At 40.9% G+C, this 14,695-nt stretch overlaps 1 protein-coding gene across 3 annotated transcripts in view; it reads left to right on the top strand.

Annotated features, from left to right (window-relative positions):
• UBA2 (ubiquitin like modifier activating enzyme 2) overlaps window positions 1-14,331 on the top strand; it is a 40,501-nt gene extending 26,170 nt beyond the window's left edge. For all 3 annotated transcript variants that reach the window (XM_032323355.1, XM_032323357.1, XM_032323356.1), the window contains exons 13-17: window positions 2,664-2,819; window positions 4,217-4,313; window positions 6,958-7,063; window positions 9,094-9,230; window positions 11,129-14,331. In XM_032323355.1, coding sequence (XP_032179246.1) covers window positions 2,664-2,819; window positions 4,217-4,313; window positions 6,958-7,063; window positions 9,094-9,230; window positions 11,129-11,310 — 678 coding nt within the window. In that variant the 3' untranslated portion in view covers window positions 11,311-14,331. The remainder of the gene's footprint in view (window positions 1-2,663; window positions 2,820-4,216; window positions 4,314-6,957; window positions 7,064-9,093; window positions 9,231-11,128) is intronic.
• Window positions 14,332-14,695: the final 364 nt, after the last annotated feature.

The raw sequence follows: 14,695 nt of genomic DNA, 5'->3' as shown, positions 1-14,695 counted from the left end.
AACTTTCTTAGAAAAATTGTAGCCAATACTTTTGCTCTTGTTTAGGTTCTCCTTTGTACTACAATGTTGAAATGACCAGTAACTACCTCCTCTGCAGTGCTACTCCTACTTTTCAGTGCCATTATTAATAAACTCTGAAAATATCTTACATTGTTGTGGCATCTGTGGGTGGCTCAGCTCAGGTCTTGATTTCAGGGTTGTGAGTTCAAGCCCCATGTTGGGCTTGATGCTGGGCTTGGAGCCTACTTTAAACAACAAAAACCTTTTGTTTTCATGAAATTTGGGGGTGAAGGACTACAGAATCATCGCCAGTCTTTCATCTTCATTTGGTTTTTTTGGCTGTCATTTTTTAAGATTCTGTTTATTTGACACAGATCACAAGTAGGCAGAGAGGCAGAGAGAGAGAGAGGAGGAAGCAGGCTCCCTGATGAGCAGAGAGCCCAATGCGGGGCTCGATCCTAGGAACCTGAGATCATGACCTGAGCCAAAGGCAGAGGCTTTAACCACTGAGCCACCCAGGTGTCCCTGGCTGTCTTTTTTTTTTTTTTTTTTTAAACTTCTTTTTGATTTCTAATTTATAGTAGCCTGAGTTGTCTTGTGGCTACAGTATGCATCCCTTTGAGGTCACAAACAGTATTGTTTGTTGAATTTATTAAAATGTCTGTTTTCTATAGCATCCTTCTTGTTTCTTTGCTTACTTAGCTTTGTCTTTCTCTTGGGTTAGTGACAATTATGCCTGGTTTTTTGGTTCCCACTTATGTAGTGGATTTTAGGATGGAGTAACGATTTAGCCTGCATGTTAATGGTGTTAGCATTTGTTTTCCTGACTGTTGATTTCCCTTAGCACAGTTACCTTCCCAGTGAAGCCTCAGGTCAAATCTGCTCTCCCATTGAATCCTGCCTCTGGCTCTGCTAGCAGTGACTAACTACTAGCAGTACTGGTTCGGGAGCCCTCCCCCCAGCACTTACTGCCTCATACAGGATTTACTTCATTAAAATTGGGGATTCCATAGAGTTCCTCTTTAGAATTCAGTCATCTTAGCAGGACCACACTTACCAAGGTCATCAAGAAATGAGAATTTGTGTATTTGCTTCCAGCATTCCTCTGACATTTCTTTGTATTAATCTTGCTAGTGTTTGCCAAACTTGGTAGTAATATGAGGCTGGTTCCTTTTTAAAGATTTCATTCTTTTTTTTTTTTTTAAGTGCTGTTTTAAAAAATTTGCATTGGCTCTTAGTTTTTGTGTGGGTACCAGGGAAATGGTAAATAGGTGCTAATACTGCCTGAAGTACATTATTTTTTCTCATAATTAATAAACATTTATGTCATAATCATAGACAACTTGAAAAGAAAGGCAGCATGTTGGTTCTGTACATCTGTGAAAGCATTATCCTTAATTGGAGAAATAAGTATATTGGTTTTGAGAAGTTGGCTTCATATTGATAAGAACAACCACTAGGAAGACACCCAAAAATTGTTTTAGTGCTACCAGGGATGAGTATAGTTAGGCCCTTACTTTTGCTAAATTAGTTTGCAGAATAGTTTAGCTAGTACAAGATTTCTTTTTCAGGGGTGCCTGGGTGGCTCAGTGGGTTAAGCTGCTGCCTTTGGCTCGGGTCATGATCTCGGGGTCCTGGGATCAAGCCCTGTATTGGGCTCTCTGCTCAGCGGGGAGCCTGCTTCCTCCTCTCTCTCTGCCTGCCTCTCTGCCTACTTGTGATCTCTCTCTATCAAATAAATAAATAAAATCTTTATAAAAAAAAAAGATTTCTTTTTCAGTAAGCATAGCCTTTCACATGGCAGCGAATTAGAAAAGAAAAGTTGAAAGATCAGGCTCTTATTAAAAAGGGCATGAATTGGGGTGTCTGGGTAGGTTAAAGCCTCTGTCTTTGGCTCTGGTCATGATCTCAGGGCCCTGGGATTGAGTCCCCGCATCTGGCTCTCTGCTCAGCAGGGAGCCTGCACCCCGCCCCCCCGACTTCTGCCTGCCTCTCTGCCTACTTGTGATCTCTCTCTCTGTCAAATAAAGAAAATCTTTTTATTTTATTTATTTTTTATTTTTTATTTTTTTAATTCTTTTTTTTAAGATTTTATTTATTTATTTGTCAGAGAGAGAGAGGGAGAACACAAGCAGGCAGAGCGGCAGGCAGAGGCAGAGAGAGAAGCAGGCTCCCCACTGAGCAAGGAGCCCGATGCGGGACTCGATCCCAGGACCCTGGGATCATGACCTGAGCCGAAGGCAGCAGCTTAACCAACTGAGCCACCCAGGCATCCCAAAATCTTTTTTTTTTTTAAGGCCATGATTTTTCTTCCGTTTTTTCCAATCTAAAAGGGAATTTTTTTTTTTTTTAAAGATTTTATTTATTTATTTGATAGACAGAGATCACGAGTAGGTAGAGAGGCAGGCAGAGAGAGAGAGAGGAGGAAGCAGGCTCCCTGCTGAGCAGAGAGCCCGATGCGGGACTCAATCCCAAGACCCTGAGATCATGACCTGAGCCGAAGGCAGCGGCTTAACCCACTGAGCCACCCAGGCGCCCTAAAAGGGAATATTTAAGTCATTTTTTTATTAGCTGTACAGTAAAGAAGATGGTAGACGTTAGGTTGTATGGTATACAAAATCATAACTCAGATTTGTGGATTCTGTATTTTTTCTCCTCCAAAGATCTTTTTGAATAAACAACCAAACCCAAGAAAGAAGCTTCTTGTGCCTTGTGCACTGGATCGTCCTAACCCTAATTGTTACGTATGTGCCAGCAAGCCAGAGGTGACTGTTCGGCTGAACGTCCACAAAGTGACTGTTCTCACATTACAGGATAAGGTAAGTGCAGGGGCTGGTTCTCTTCCACAAGGTTTGTCTGTTTTCCTTTCCTAAAAACAGGAAACCTAGGTTCCCTTCCGCTTGATAGTGTTAGTGTGTTAACAAACTAAAAGCCACGTAATGATTCTGAAAGATTCTGACTACTAAAGTGCGTTGCTCTGATATTCTAGGTTGCTTTACTATCTGGGTTCCTACTGGTTTTTCGGTCTGTGGTTCCAGAGTATGTGCCTCACATCCCAGAAAGGAATAGATGAATTTGGATGGAATATGCACCACAGGTGGTACAGAGGTGATACAGTTTGTTGGCAAGCGAGAGACACTTTGTTCCCAGATAGTGTGTCATTTCTGTGTTTCCTGACAGGCAGTATCCTTAAACGGTCTGGTGATGGTCCTGATTCTAGTGTGTTAAATTGGCCTCTTATGACATGCTGCATTTGTGGATCTGGATTCACCAGTAATAGATCTCTGGAGTGAAGGAAATGGAAGTTTAGGATGTGGTCTGGTCCTTAGGTTCCTTCTAAATTAGTTTAGATTAGTTTCTCTATAAATGGCCCACATGGGTTCCACTTCTCACTTTTGGCATCACTTCACATTGCTCTCTGTTAATCCCCATCGTCATGTTTCATATTTATATGACATGGGGGGTGATAGATTCTTGTGGCCCAGACTGCTTAAGAGGGAGGGAGAAATAGCTTTTCTCCCAGAACTGATTGCATAGGGCAGATTGATTTGAACGTTTCGATGGAGAAGCAGCAGGATTTGGTATACTGGCCAGCAGAGGGTGATTGCCCTCCCTGCTTTCTTAGGAAATAATTATAGTTGGTACGTAGTCATTCTTGAGCTTAAAGGCAAGCCCACTATTTGTGGGATAATGAGACTTTTAAAGAATTCCTCTGTTATTTTTAAGAGCAGCTAGTATTTGACAGATTACTATCACTCCTGATCCATCTTGGAATTTAAAGAGAGATGGAACTTGGGAAGAGGAAAACTATCCGAGAATCAGTTTTATGAGAAGTTTTCCATCTACAAAACATCTGCAAATACAGGACTGGCGTAGAGACTGAGACAAAATATGCCAAGTGTCTAGCTCAGTCTAATCTGTAGGGAAGGACAAAGTACTAAGAGCCAATCAAGATTTGTCAGTTTCCCGTTTGGAGGAAGTTTTATCTGAACTTTATCAGTGATTATACGTGGGGGTGGATGGTGGGCAACATGGGTATGGACTAATTTGGTGAATTTCCAGTGCTTTCCTGCATACCCTGACATTTCTTAAAGAACAGCTTTGCCCCTTTCCAATGGAAGGGAAAGTAAGAGCCTTTATGGGAAATGTCTTTTGTTGTTGTTTTTTATGGTCTTTAGCTATATATATTAATATTTTGAATCTTTTTTTCTTACAGATAGTGAAAGAAAAATTTGCTATGGTAGCACCAGATGTCCAAATTGAAGATGGAAAAGGAACAATCCTAATATCTTCAGAAGAAGGAGAGACAGAAGGTATCATGCATCGTGTTTATTCACTCCCTCGTTTGGGTGGAAACTGTATCCATGAAGACATAATATTAGTTTGTCCATTTACCGTACATGTTCTTCAGTATCACAGCTGAAGGGGCAATATTTGATCATGAAAGTGGGCTCCCTAGGTGGCACTGCCTTGCTGGGATCACCACAGTTCCAGGTTTGGGGCTCCCATGTTGTCAGGGTATCTCAGGGGCTATTTCTTGAGAACCCAGTGCATAGTTAGGTTTACAGTGACCCTCATGCTCTTGTCCACTAACAAGGAACCACCTTTCCTGTATCGTGGATCCTGGGAGTTAAAATAGTAATGAGAAGATTGCCCTGATTGTTAGGGTAGGAAGGGTAATTTAAGGCTATGAAGTGTTTCATCCAAGAGTAAAGAAAGAAGCCTTGATAGCCTGCTGTAGAGCAGAAAGTTCAAGCAGGTCAGGGCATTTGGGTGGTGCAGTTGGTTAACCATCCAACCATTGGTTTGGGCTTGGGTCATGATCGCGGGTTTGTGGGTTTGAGCTCTGCGTCAGCCTGTGTGCTCAGCACAGAGTCCGCTGGGATTTTCTCTCCCTCTGCCCCTCCCACTTGTACTCTCTCTCTCTAAAATAAATGAAATGAATCTTTTTTAAGAAGTGCAAGCATGTCATCCTTTTTGTTAATGTATTTGTTGTACAAAGTACAATGCATTTGATTTTTTTTTTTAAGATTTTATTTATTTATTTGATGGAGAGAGACACAGCGAGAAAGGGAGTGGGAGAGGGAGAAGCAGACTCCCTGCCGAGCAAGGGAGCCTGATGTGGGACTCGATCCCGGAATTCCAGGATCATGACCCAGGCCAAAGACAGTCGCCAAACCAACTGAGCCACCCAGGTGCCCGATAACTAGAATTTAAAATGGAATCTACTGGGGCACCTGGGTGGCTCAGTGGTTAAGTCTCTGCCATCGACTTGGGTCCTGGTCTCAGAGTCCTGGGATCGAGCCCCGCATCGGGCTTCCTGCTCACTGGGGAGCCTGCTTCCCACCCTCTCTCTGCCTGCCTCTCTGCCTACTTGTGACCTCTCTGTCAAATAAATAAATAAATAAATAAAATCTTAAATAAGTAAGTAAAATGGAATTTACTTAGTCTGTGCCAGGCACTACATAGGTCAACAGGTTTTATGCATTCTGTGCCCCGCGTGGAGCAAATACTCAATAAAGCACAGTCTGTCATGAAGACGGGGTGAAACTGGGAGCCAGGGGAGGAAGCACTTCGTTTTGTAAGTGACACTTGAGTGCTTTTACAGGTCAAGAGAAGAGCATTTGAATGTGCAGGAGAGAAAGGATAATTAAGGCAGAAAGACTCAGAAATAGGGAGGAAGAGGTGGTGACATCAGAAGTTTGGTTAGAGGTATTGTTCTTCCTCGGAGTATTTACAATCCATGTGGCAAAGGCTTATTTAGTGCCAGTGAGTGTTAGCCACTGTACTGCATGAAGCAGAAGTGACACGTGGAAGCTAAAGCTAGATTGGAGGGATTATTTCTGGGAGGTCCCAGAGGCTCACCATTGAGAAATGTTGAAAAATGGAAAATCCTTTCAAATCAACAAAGTTTTCTCATTTTCTGAATTACAGAATTTGCTGAAAAGTAGTTTGTTGAAGTTGGCCTGGATAACCTCTTTGCAAGTAAAACATATTTTAAACAACTCTAATTTGTTCTTCAGCTCCTCTGGGATTCCAAATTAATTTGGTGTGAATGGGAGAGTGTTGCCAGAACTTCTCACAGTTTGGTTCTTTTTAACCAGTTTTAGTAGTTGAATATTCTTCATTCAGAGTTGAATTTCTAAGTGCCTAATATTTTACTTACTTATTTTTAAGATTTTATTTATGTATTTGACAGAGATCACAAGCAGGCAGAGAGGCAGGCGGGGGAGGCGGGGAAGCAGGCTCCCTGCTGAGCACAGAGCCCGATGCGGGCCTCGATCCTTGGACCCTGAGATCGCGACCTGAGCGGGAAGGCAGAGGCTTAACCCACTGAGCCACCCAGGTGCCCCCTAAGTGCCTAATATTTTAGTGGTTTAGTTTGGTAGAGCCACCATTCCAGAATACACAGGGTGACTTAAATAACAGAAATTTATTTTCTTGGGCCGCCTGGGTGGCTCAGTGGGTTAAGCCTTTGCTTTCAGCTCAGGTCATGGTCTCAGGGTCCTGGGATCAAGCCCCGCATTGGGCTCTCTGCTCATTGAGGGACCTGCTTCTCCTTTCTCTGCTTGCCTATCTACTTGTTATCTCCCTCTTTGTCAAATAAATACAATCTTAAAGAAAAAAAGAAAGAAAAACATTTGTTTTCTCATAATTCTGGCAGTTGTGAGTCATTCAAAATGTCCACAGGCTCGCTTTCTCTTGAGGGGCTTCTTACAAGAATTCTGTTTAGGTTGATTTAGGGCCTACCCTAACAGCTTCATTATAACTTAATCACCTCTTTAAAAAGCACTGTCTCCAAATATAGTGATGTATGCTGGGGTTAGGGCTCCAACATATGACTTTGAGGGAGTGACCTAATTCAGCTTATATTAGGGGTTTAATCTTTTTTAAACTACTATGACTGCTCCGTGGAATATATAACTGAAGTATCTAAATTCCTTTCCAATTTCTTAGCTAATAATCACAAAAAGCTGTCAGAATTTGGAATTAGAAATGGGAGCCGGCTTCAAGCAGATGACTTCCTTCAGGACTACACTTTATTGATCAACATCCTTCATAGGTAGGAACTATTAATATTTTAAGTTTAAGATATTATTTGAATATAAAAACTTAAATTGGAGAAAAAAAATAATTTTCTTACCTTAAGCCCTACTGTTCATTTGAAGCCATGAAGTGTATTTACTTGAGTTGGCTACTAAGTTCCCTGAGGCTTCACCTACAGAAGAATTTGGGAATTCAGAAACAAAAGGAATAGGCAAAAAATATTTAAGGGTAATTCACCATAGTGTCTGATCAGAAAGATCTAGAAAAGGTAGGGACGCCTGGGTGGCTCAGTTGGTTGGACGACTGCCTTCGGCTCAGGTCATGGTCCCGGAGTCCCGGGATCGAGTCCCGCATCGGGCTCCCAGTTCCACGGGGAGTCTGCTTCTCTCTCTGACCTTCTCCTCACTCATGTTCTCTCCCACTGTCTCTCTCTCAAATAAATAAATAAAATCTTAAAAAAAAAAAAAAAAGAATTTTTAAAAAAAAAAAATCTAGAAAAGGTAGAAATCTAGGCATTTAAAGAGTTAGAAATGGGGGTGAACTCTTTTTGATAATTGAACTAAAATAAAAACTTCAATGTTTTTAAAAGATTCCTTAGAAGAAAAGAAGAAATCTTTCTCCCAGTAGACAAATATTTCATTTGTGATGTATAACAATACCAAGACATTTAAAAATTATCCTATAGAGGGCGCCTGGGTGGCTCAGTGGGTTAAGCCGCTGCCTTCGGCTCAGGTCATGATCTCAGGGTCCTGGGATCGAGTCCCACATCGGGCTCTCTGCTCAGCAGGGAGCCTGCTTCCTCCTCTCTCTCTGCCTGTCTCTCTGCCTACTTGTGATCTCTCTCTGTCAAATAAATAAATAAAATCTTTTAAAAAAAAATTATCCTATAGAGATTTTTGAATCATGTATTTTTTTCTTTTTATTTGATTTAATATCCTGCCCATTTTTATATAAAAAAGCATTCTTATGCTGTGTTACGGAGTATTTGCACGTATATAACAGAAGACAGATGGCCCTCCACCTGGGTATGATTAGCTGTTGAGTCAGGTGCATTTTGGTGCACTGCTCCCACTGATACACCTCAACTACACCCTGACTTGGGACTTTTGGGTACCATCCCAGCAAACAAATGTGAAGGGAGTTGCCATCAGCATCCAGTTGTTTTGCCAATATTGCCATCTCTCTGTGAACTTGAAGCTTATGTAGTTGGAGAATATCACATTGTAGTACTTGGTTGGTTTATAAAAAGCATAGAATGACAGGAAAGACTGAATGTGACTTAATAATAAGTATGAGTTTCCCAGAGTTAGACAATTGAGTCAAAGATAGGTATTGTTAGGGAGTCATCTCTGGCTTCAGACACTGTTGCATGCCAGTGGTGTGCTTGTATTCAGTTATACAAGAGAAGACAATGGAAGGACATGTACAATAAAATGGAAATCTATCAGATGGTGTCTAAAGAGGAGGCATAATTAGGGTTTTTTTATCATATTTTTTAGCTCTCTGGGAACAGAAACCCCCTTATAACATGTAAGTTTTTTGGTTGACTTTCATGCATTAAACTTTCATACATGTTTTTGGGACCTCATTACAAAAGCAGGGTGCTGCCTGTAAAGATGGGGGGAAACCCAGAGTCCATGGAACCTTCCTATTCCTAAAACATCAGATGGCGCTGGTCAAGAGCAGTGTGTGTAGAATCTTTAAACATGGTAGCTGAAGAAATAATGCCTAAGAGCTAGATTGGGTCACAGAGTTTTGAAGTCCATGTTCTGCTCTAGCAGTAAAAGTTGTGTAATTTTTTTTTTTGGTAATACTTTTTAAAGACCTTTTCCTTGATTTGAAGGGGCAGTGGTATTGGCCATTTGAATTATCACAGAAATGTGTTATGTGCAGTCTTATTTTTATCAGCTCTTTGAAAATCAGGATCTATTTGCTGTGTACATAGTACATGCACTTAGAGCTTTGAGGAGCAGTGTCTCTCTGGTGTGCCTTTGCTATTATAAATAGTCGCGTGGTCCAGTTTTACAGTGTGGTGTTCTTTTACAGTGAGGACCTAGGGAAGGATGTTGAATTTGAAGTTGTTGGTGATGCCCCAGAAAAAGTGGGGCCCAAACAAGCCGAAGATGCTGCCAAGAGCATAACCAATGGCAGTGATGATGGAGCTCAGCCTTCCACGTCCACTGGTGAGTCGTGGCCCCAGTCAGCCAGTGCTTTGTTAATTATCCACCAAGCAAGCTGCTACATAGAAATAAACTGTGGTTCTTTGATGAATTTGACCATAAAACAGAAATCCATAGGACTCTTGGAGGTGTATTGATTTGGCATTGTTTTAATGGAGCTCTGAATATAGGAACCCTGAAGACATTTAAGAATGGGAAATTCTACGGAAAATAGGAACTGTTCTTTTTTGTTAGTGGGTTTTTACAACTGGAAATATCAGTGAATTTGCTAATGCATGAGGACGCTTCATTCTTTGTAGCAATAGTTTTGGATTTGGGGTGCCTGTTGTATTTAGGGGAAACAAACCAATGCACCTATTTGGAGTGAACAGATGCTGTAAGTATAGGATTTTTCGGGTGCCTGGGTGGCTCACTGGGTTAAGCCTCTGCCTTTGGCTCAGGTTATGATCTCAGGGTCCTGGGATTGAGTCCTGAATTGGGCTCTTTGCTCAGCAGGGAGCCTGCTTCCCCCTCTCTCTGCCTGCTTGTGATCTCTCTTTCTCTGTCAAATAAATAAATAAAATCTTAAAAAAAAAAAGTGTAGGATTTTAACATTTCACAGTTTTCTTGGAACCATTATAACTTTGGTAAAGTGCATCAGAGGCTCTGTTTCCCTGGGTTTTCTGTGCTAGTGCTTGATGCTTTAATGTGTGCTCAGTTTGGAATGTTTCCTGCCTACCCACAACAGCCCCCCTTCCTTCATTCTTTACTTAGGAAACTAAAAGTTACCAGCTTTTTTACTACTATATTTCCATTTCTTTAGCTATGTGTCTTTGGTATTCTTTGGAATATGATTGTTCTTGGTTCTTCTATTCTCAGAGAATTTTAAAGATGGACTTTGAGACTAGCTAGAGTGTGGTCCACTTATGAGCCATGGGTTCATGACCTTTCCCCTCCTCCAAAAATAGAAAAGAGAAAGGGACTATGGTAGTTTTTAAAAAGTCATAATTCAAAATGTGCATTGTTTGATCCCTTATTGTGGGTTTGGGAGGCTTTAGCAACGAGTAAGATAGGTATTCTGCCTTTGCTTTGGCGTGGGCATGGTGGGTGCATTGGGGGTGGTACATGAAACCAGCTGTGGTGTAAGGTTATGAGCATGTATGTTAGAGCCCACTGCGTGGATTTGAATCCCAGCCATATCCTCTGCTATTGTGTGACCTTGGGCAAGTCAGTCTCTGTAGGTCAGTTTCCTTTTCTGGAAAACGGATAATAATGTTATCTTCTTTATAGGGTTGTTGTGATGATTAAATGAGTTGTTATATGCAAAATGCTCAGAACAGTTCCTGGCACATTGTAAGTGCTATATATATGTTGTTGTTGTCGTTTTATTATTATTACCATCACTACCAGTATTAGGATATGCACCCTCCCCTTTTCTGTTGGAGAAATAGATACAAAGAGTTATAAGAATTTGAGTTCTGTAATGCTTGTTACAATTTTTTGTTTAAATTAGAAAACAGATTGGTGCTTGTTACGGAAAACAGTAAACTACAGTAATGTGGGGGTGCCTGGGTGGCTCAGTGGGTTAAGCCTCTGCCTTCAGCTCAGGTCATGATCCCAGGGTCCTGGGATTGAGTCCCACATTGGGCTCCCTGCTCAGCAGGGAGCCTGCTTCCCCCTCTCTCTGCCTCCCTCTCTGCCTACTTGCGATCTCTCTCTGTGTCAAATAAATAAGATCTTTTAAAAAACCCACAAAACTACAGAAATGTGTAATGTATAAAGTGAAGGTTCCATAAGGGTAGCCTACCATTCTTAAGTTTGGTATATATTAGAAATGCCAGCTCTTCACTTTCATAAAAAATTAGTGAATCACTAGTAACTCCCACACTTTTAACCATTTTTTCCCTTTTTTCTGAAATAAGCACAAGAGCAAGATGATGTGCTCATAGTTGATTCGGATGAAGAAGGTCCTTCAAATAATGCTGACATCAGTGAAGAAGAGAGAAGTCGCAAGAGGAAATTAGATGAAAAGGAGAATATCAGTGCAAAGAGGTCCCGCACAGAACAGACAGAAGAGCTTGATGATGTTATAGCATTAGATTGAACAGAAATGCCTCTAAACAGAATCCTCTTACTGCAGTAGATCATCTGGGCAGAACCAGGTTATTTGTTATGTCCTTTGTTCCAAAGGGAAAAATTGACACCAGTGACTTGAAGATGATTCTTCTCCCTTTGAAAGCATTCATTTTGCTAGAACAATTAGAAACATTGCAGTATGCTGTATTGAAAGTAGGAATATAGTTTTAAAGCCCTTTGAACAAAGTGTGTGCATAACCAGTCATCAGATGAAACAACACAATGCATGTTGCCTTTTTAATGTAAATACCCTTAGGTATCATTTAACAGTTTTAAAATATTGTGGTTTAGTAAAGTTGATACCTGGTTATAAATATTACGCCTTTATTTTTGGTTAGAAGAAGAATTATTTTTAGCCTAGATCTAACCATTTTCATACTCTTAACTGACTGAAACAGATTCAAAGAAGTATCAAGTGCTATGCATTGAAATGTGTTTTTAAATGTTAACTGGCACTATGTATATTAATGTAAAACAATGTTAATTTACTCAAGTTTTCAGCTTGTACTGCCTGGTATGTCTGTGTAAGAAGCCAATTTTTGTGTATTGTTACAGTTTCAGGTTATTTATATTTGATGTTTTGTAGAACTCAAATACGACTATACTGTACTTATGGACCAAATAAATGGCATCTGCATACTTGTTATACATGCCTGCAAAGTTCACGTTTCTGCGGCCTTAACCGGTTTATATATTACTGCAGGCATGCTAAACTCTTTCCTTCTAAAGAGTTAATTCATAGTGGATGTGAAGGTTAAATGATCTCCACTGTTTGCCACAGATAAGTACTTTCTAAAATAAAACTTTTAATGGCATTGTTACTTTTTAAGTGTGGTTGTAAACAACTGGCCTTCTGTTGAGAACAGTAAGTGATCTTTGCCCAGCCCCAGGAACTTAGAACCTTGGATTTGAGATTCCGGAGCAGGGGGGAGTCTTCATTATCCAGTCTTCTCTGGGTTGCCCCTCCCCAGCCCCACCCCCGATTCATCAGAGTCCCTTCTCCAGTGTGTCATTTAGGGCCCAACTCCAGCCTACAGAAGTGGCCAGAATAGTCCTGGATGGATCAGCACCCATGTCTCTGCCTTGGACCTCAGAGGGCCTTGGCCCTTAGGGTAACTCTCCTCACACAGATGTGCCTTAGGTTTTCAGATAACAGAAACCCCTAAAGCTGTTTAACCCCCATTCGATACCCTCAGGCTTTGGTGGTTTTGGCTATAGTCAATTAAATTCCAAATCGTCAACTCATTAAAGTTTGCTCCATTCTGTTTCATTCTTACTCTGCCACCTAGCTTATTAACTTTTTGCTCCTTGTTTTGTATCATTTGTAAATTCAGCATGTGAGCAAAGCCTTCAGAAGAATCATGCTGAACAACACTCAGCCGCCTGATGTCTGCAGGATGGACTTACTTCCAGCCTCCAATAACAGCACTGAGTGAGCTGTATCCCCACCTACAACTATACAAGCCTATGAGGCTCACTTTGCCTTTAGATTTTTAGATGTTCCCATTTTCTTCCAGAAAAAAAGATCTCAAAATTACAAAACCATGTAACAGACAATAATGAAATTACTCTGGAATTCCACCTCAGAAATGTTTCAGTTAATTGGTTTGTCACTGGTGATCATGTTCAATTTTGAAATTCCATTCCTAAAACCTCACCCTGCCCTTAGACTCAATTGTCAGTCGTTTCCAGCATTTTGTATGTTTATTTTTTTCCATTTGTATGTACGTGGCAGTTAGTGCAAATTTGATAGATTTCTGTTTTGGCAGACCAGTGGTTTCTGTCTCTGCAAAAACTCTATTACTACCTTTTCCAGTAGGTTCTGTCCATTTTCTACCTGTTTTTATAAAACCCGGGTTTATCAGCAAGGCAGGTCTGATACATGGGTCTTGCCCAAGTAGACTAAGCAGATCCAAGCGGCCTACATGCTCCTGGAGCGTGGACACACTTTAAATGTGGGCTGGTATTTGCGGTTTTCCAGTGTGAGTTGTCTTAGTTGGGGAGCCACATGCAGAGCTCATCAGGGGCCTTTGCCCAGCAGCTCTACCCTGCAATACAGTCTTGACAAACCGTCTTCCAGCCTTAATGGAAACAGTCTGCTGACTCAAGTTTACCTATCTGTTGTCCCAAAGACGAGTCTGCATACTTGGCATGTATGAGAGGATTCAGTGTTTTAATATAGAGCCTGACCACTTAAGTCATCAATCAGGCAGGCATCAGTGGATGCCAGGACCTTCAGAAAAAGGCTGTTGAGGAACAGAATCTTGACAGTGCTCAAATGTTGTACAGATAACTCGCAGAAGGAAAAAACAAAATCAACCTCTGATAATGGACTGATCTGTCACCACTGTAATCACGCACTCAAACCTGGCATCAGCGACAACCTCACATGTGTTTCCGAATGAGACGAGATGAAAACTAGAACAGCACCAAGGAAAAAATATGTTCACCACAACCTAATGCAGCAGCTAGATCCAATTTCCAGCTGACAGGAAGGGGGGCTGTGCGTAAAGGAACAAGCTAAGCAACATTAGGAGGAAACAGACAAGTACAGAATGTGGGATATTCTCAAGGGTAAAACACGATTGGCAGTTCTTGAGGTAATTGGGAAATGGGATAAGGTGATAATGGAAGTATTTTCTTAGGTATGATAATGTCCTTGTACTTAGGTAGGCCAGTGTCTTTACTCTTGGAATATTAGGGATAAAGCTTCATAACAATTTTTAAATGACTCGCAAAATACACAATACAGGAAGAAAAAAGATAACATTAATTGAATCTAGGTGGAGCCCATATATGTTGTTCATTGTACTATCCAACTTTTCTCTGAAAACATTAATAATAAAAGTGGATATATATATATACACATACATATACATATATATATAGTCTTGTATTTCCCTTCTGTGCCTATGTGACTTTCAAGTTTTGTAATGAATATATCCTATGATTTAAATCAGAAAGGCAATAAAGATTATTAAAAATATAAGTTGGAATGAAAAAGTGTTGCAGTGATTCCTGGGTCTAACATGGATGAAGTCGGCTTTGTTCATCCTTGTTGCTAGGCTGTGACTTAGGAAGAATTCTCTTTCATTTGAGCCTCCAGAGAACTAAGAAGAGAGCCAAGTTGCTCCCAGTAGATTAATGGTTCACTTAGAACTTCCCGAAAACATTTGGTTCATAATAGATGTTCCTCTTCCTGGAAATTGCCCATGGGTGGCACACATGTCGGTGGACTTACTCTGTGGCCAAGGGACATGGGCAAATTTAAGCTTCCTACTAGCCTTTTGTAATGCACAGAAAATAGAAACTTACAAAGTAAGTAAAAGAAAACCCAAAGAAGTCAGGGAAGA

Source organism: Mustela erminea, chromosome 19 (genome assembly GCF_009829155.1).
Source record: "Mustela erminea isolate mMusErm1 chromosome 19, mMusErm1.Pri, whole genome shotgun sequence".
NCBI classification, from domain to species: domain Eukaryota; kingdom Metazoa; phylum Chordata; class Mammalia; order Carnivora; family Mustelidae; genus Mustela; species Mustela erminea.
This window is presented reverse-complemented; position numbering and strand designations above follow the sequence as displayed.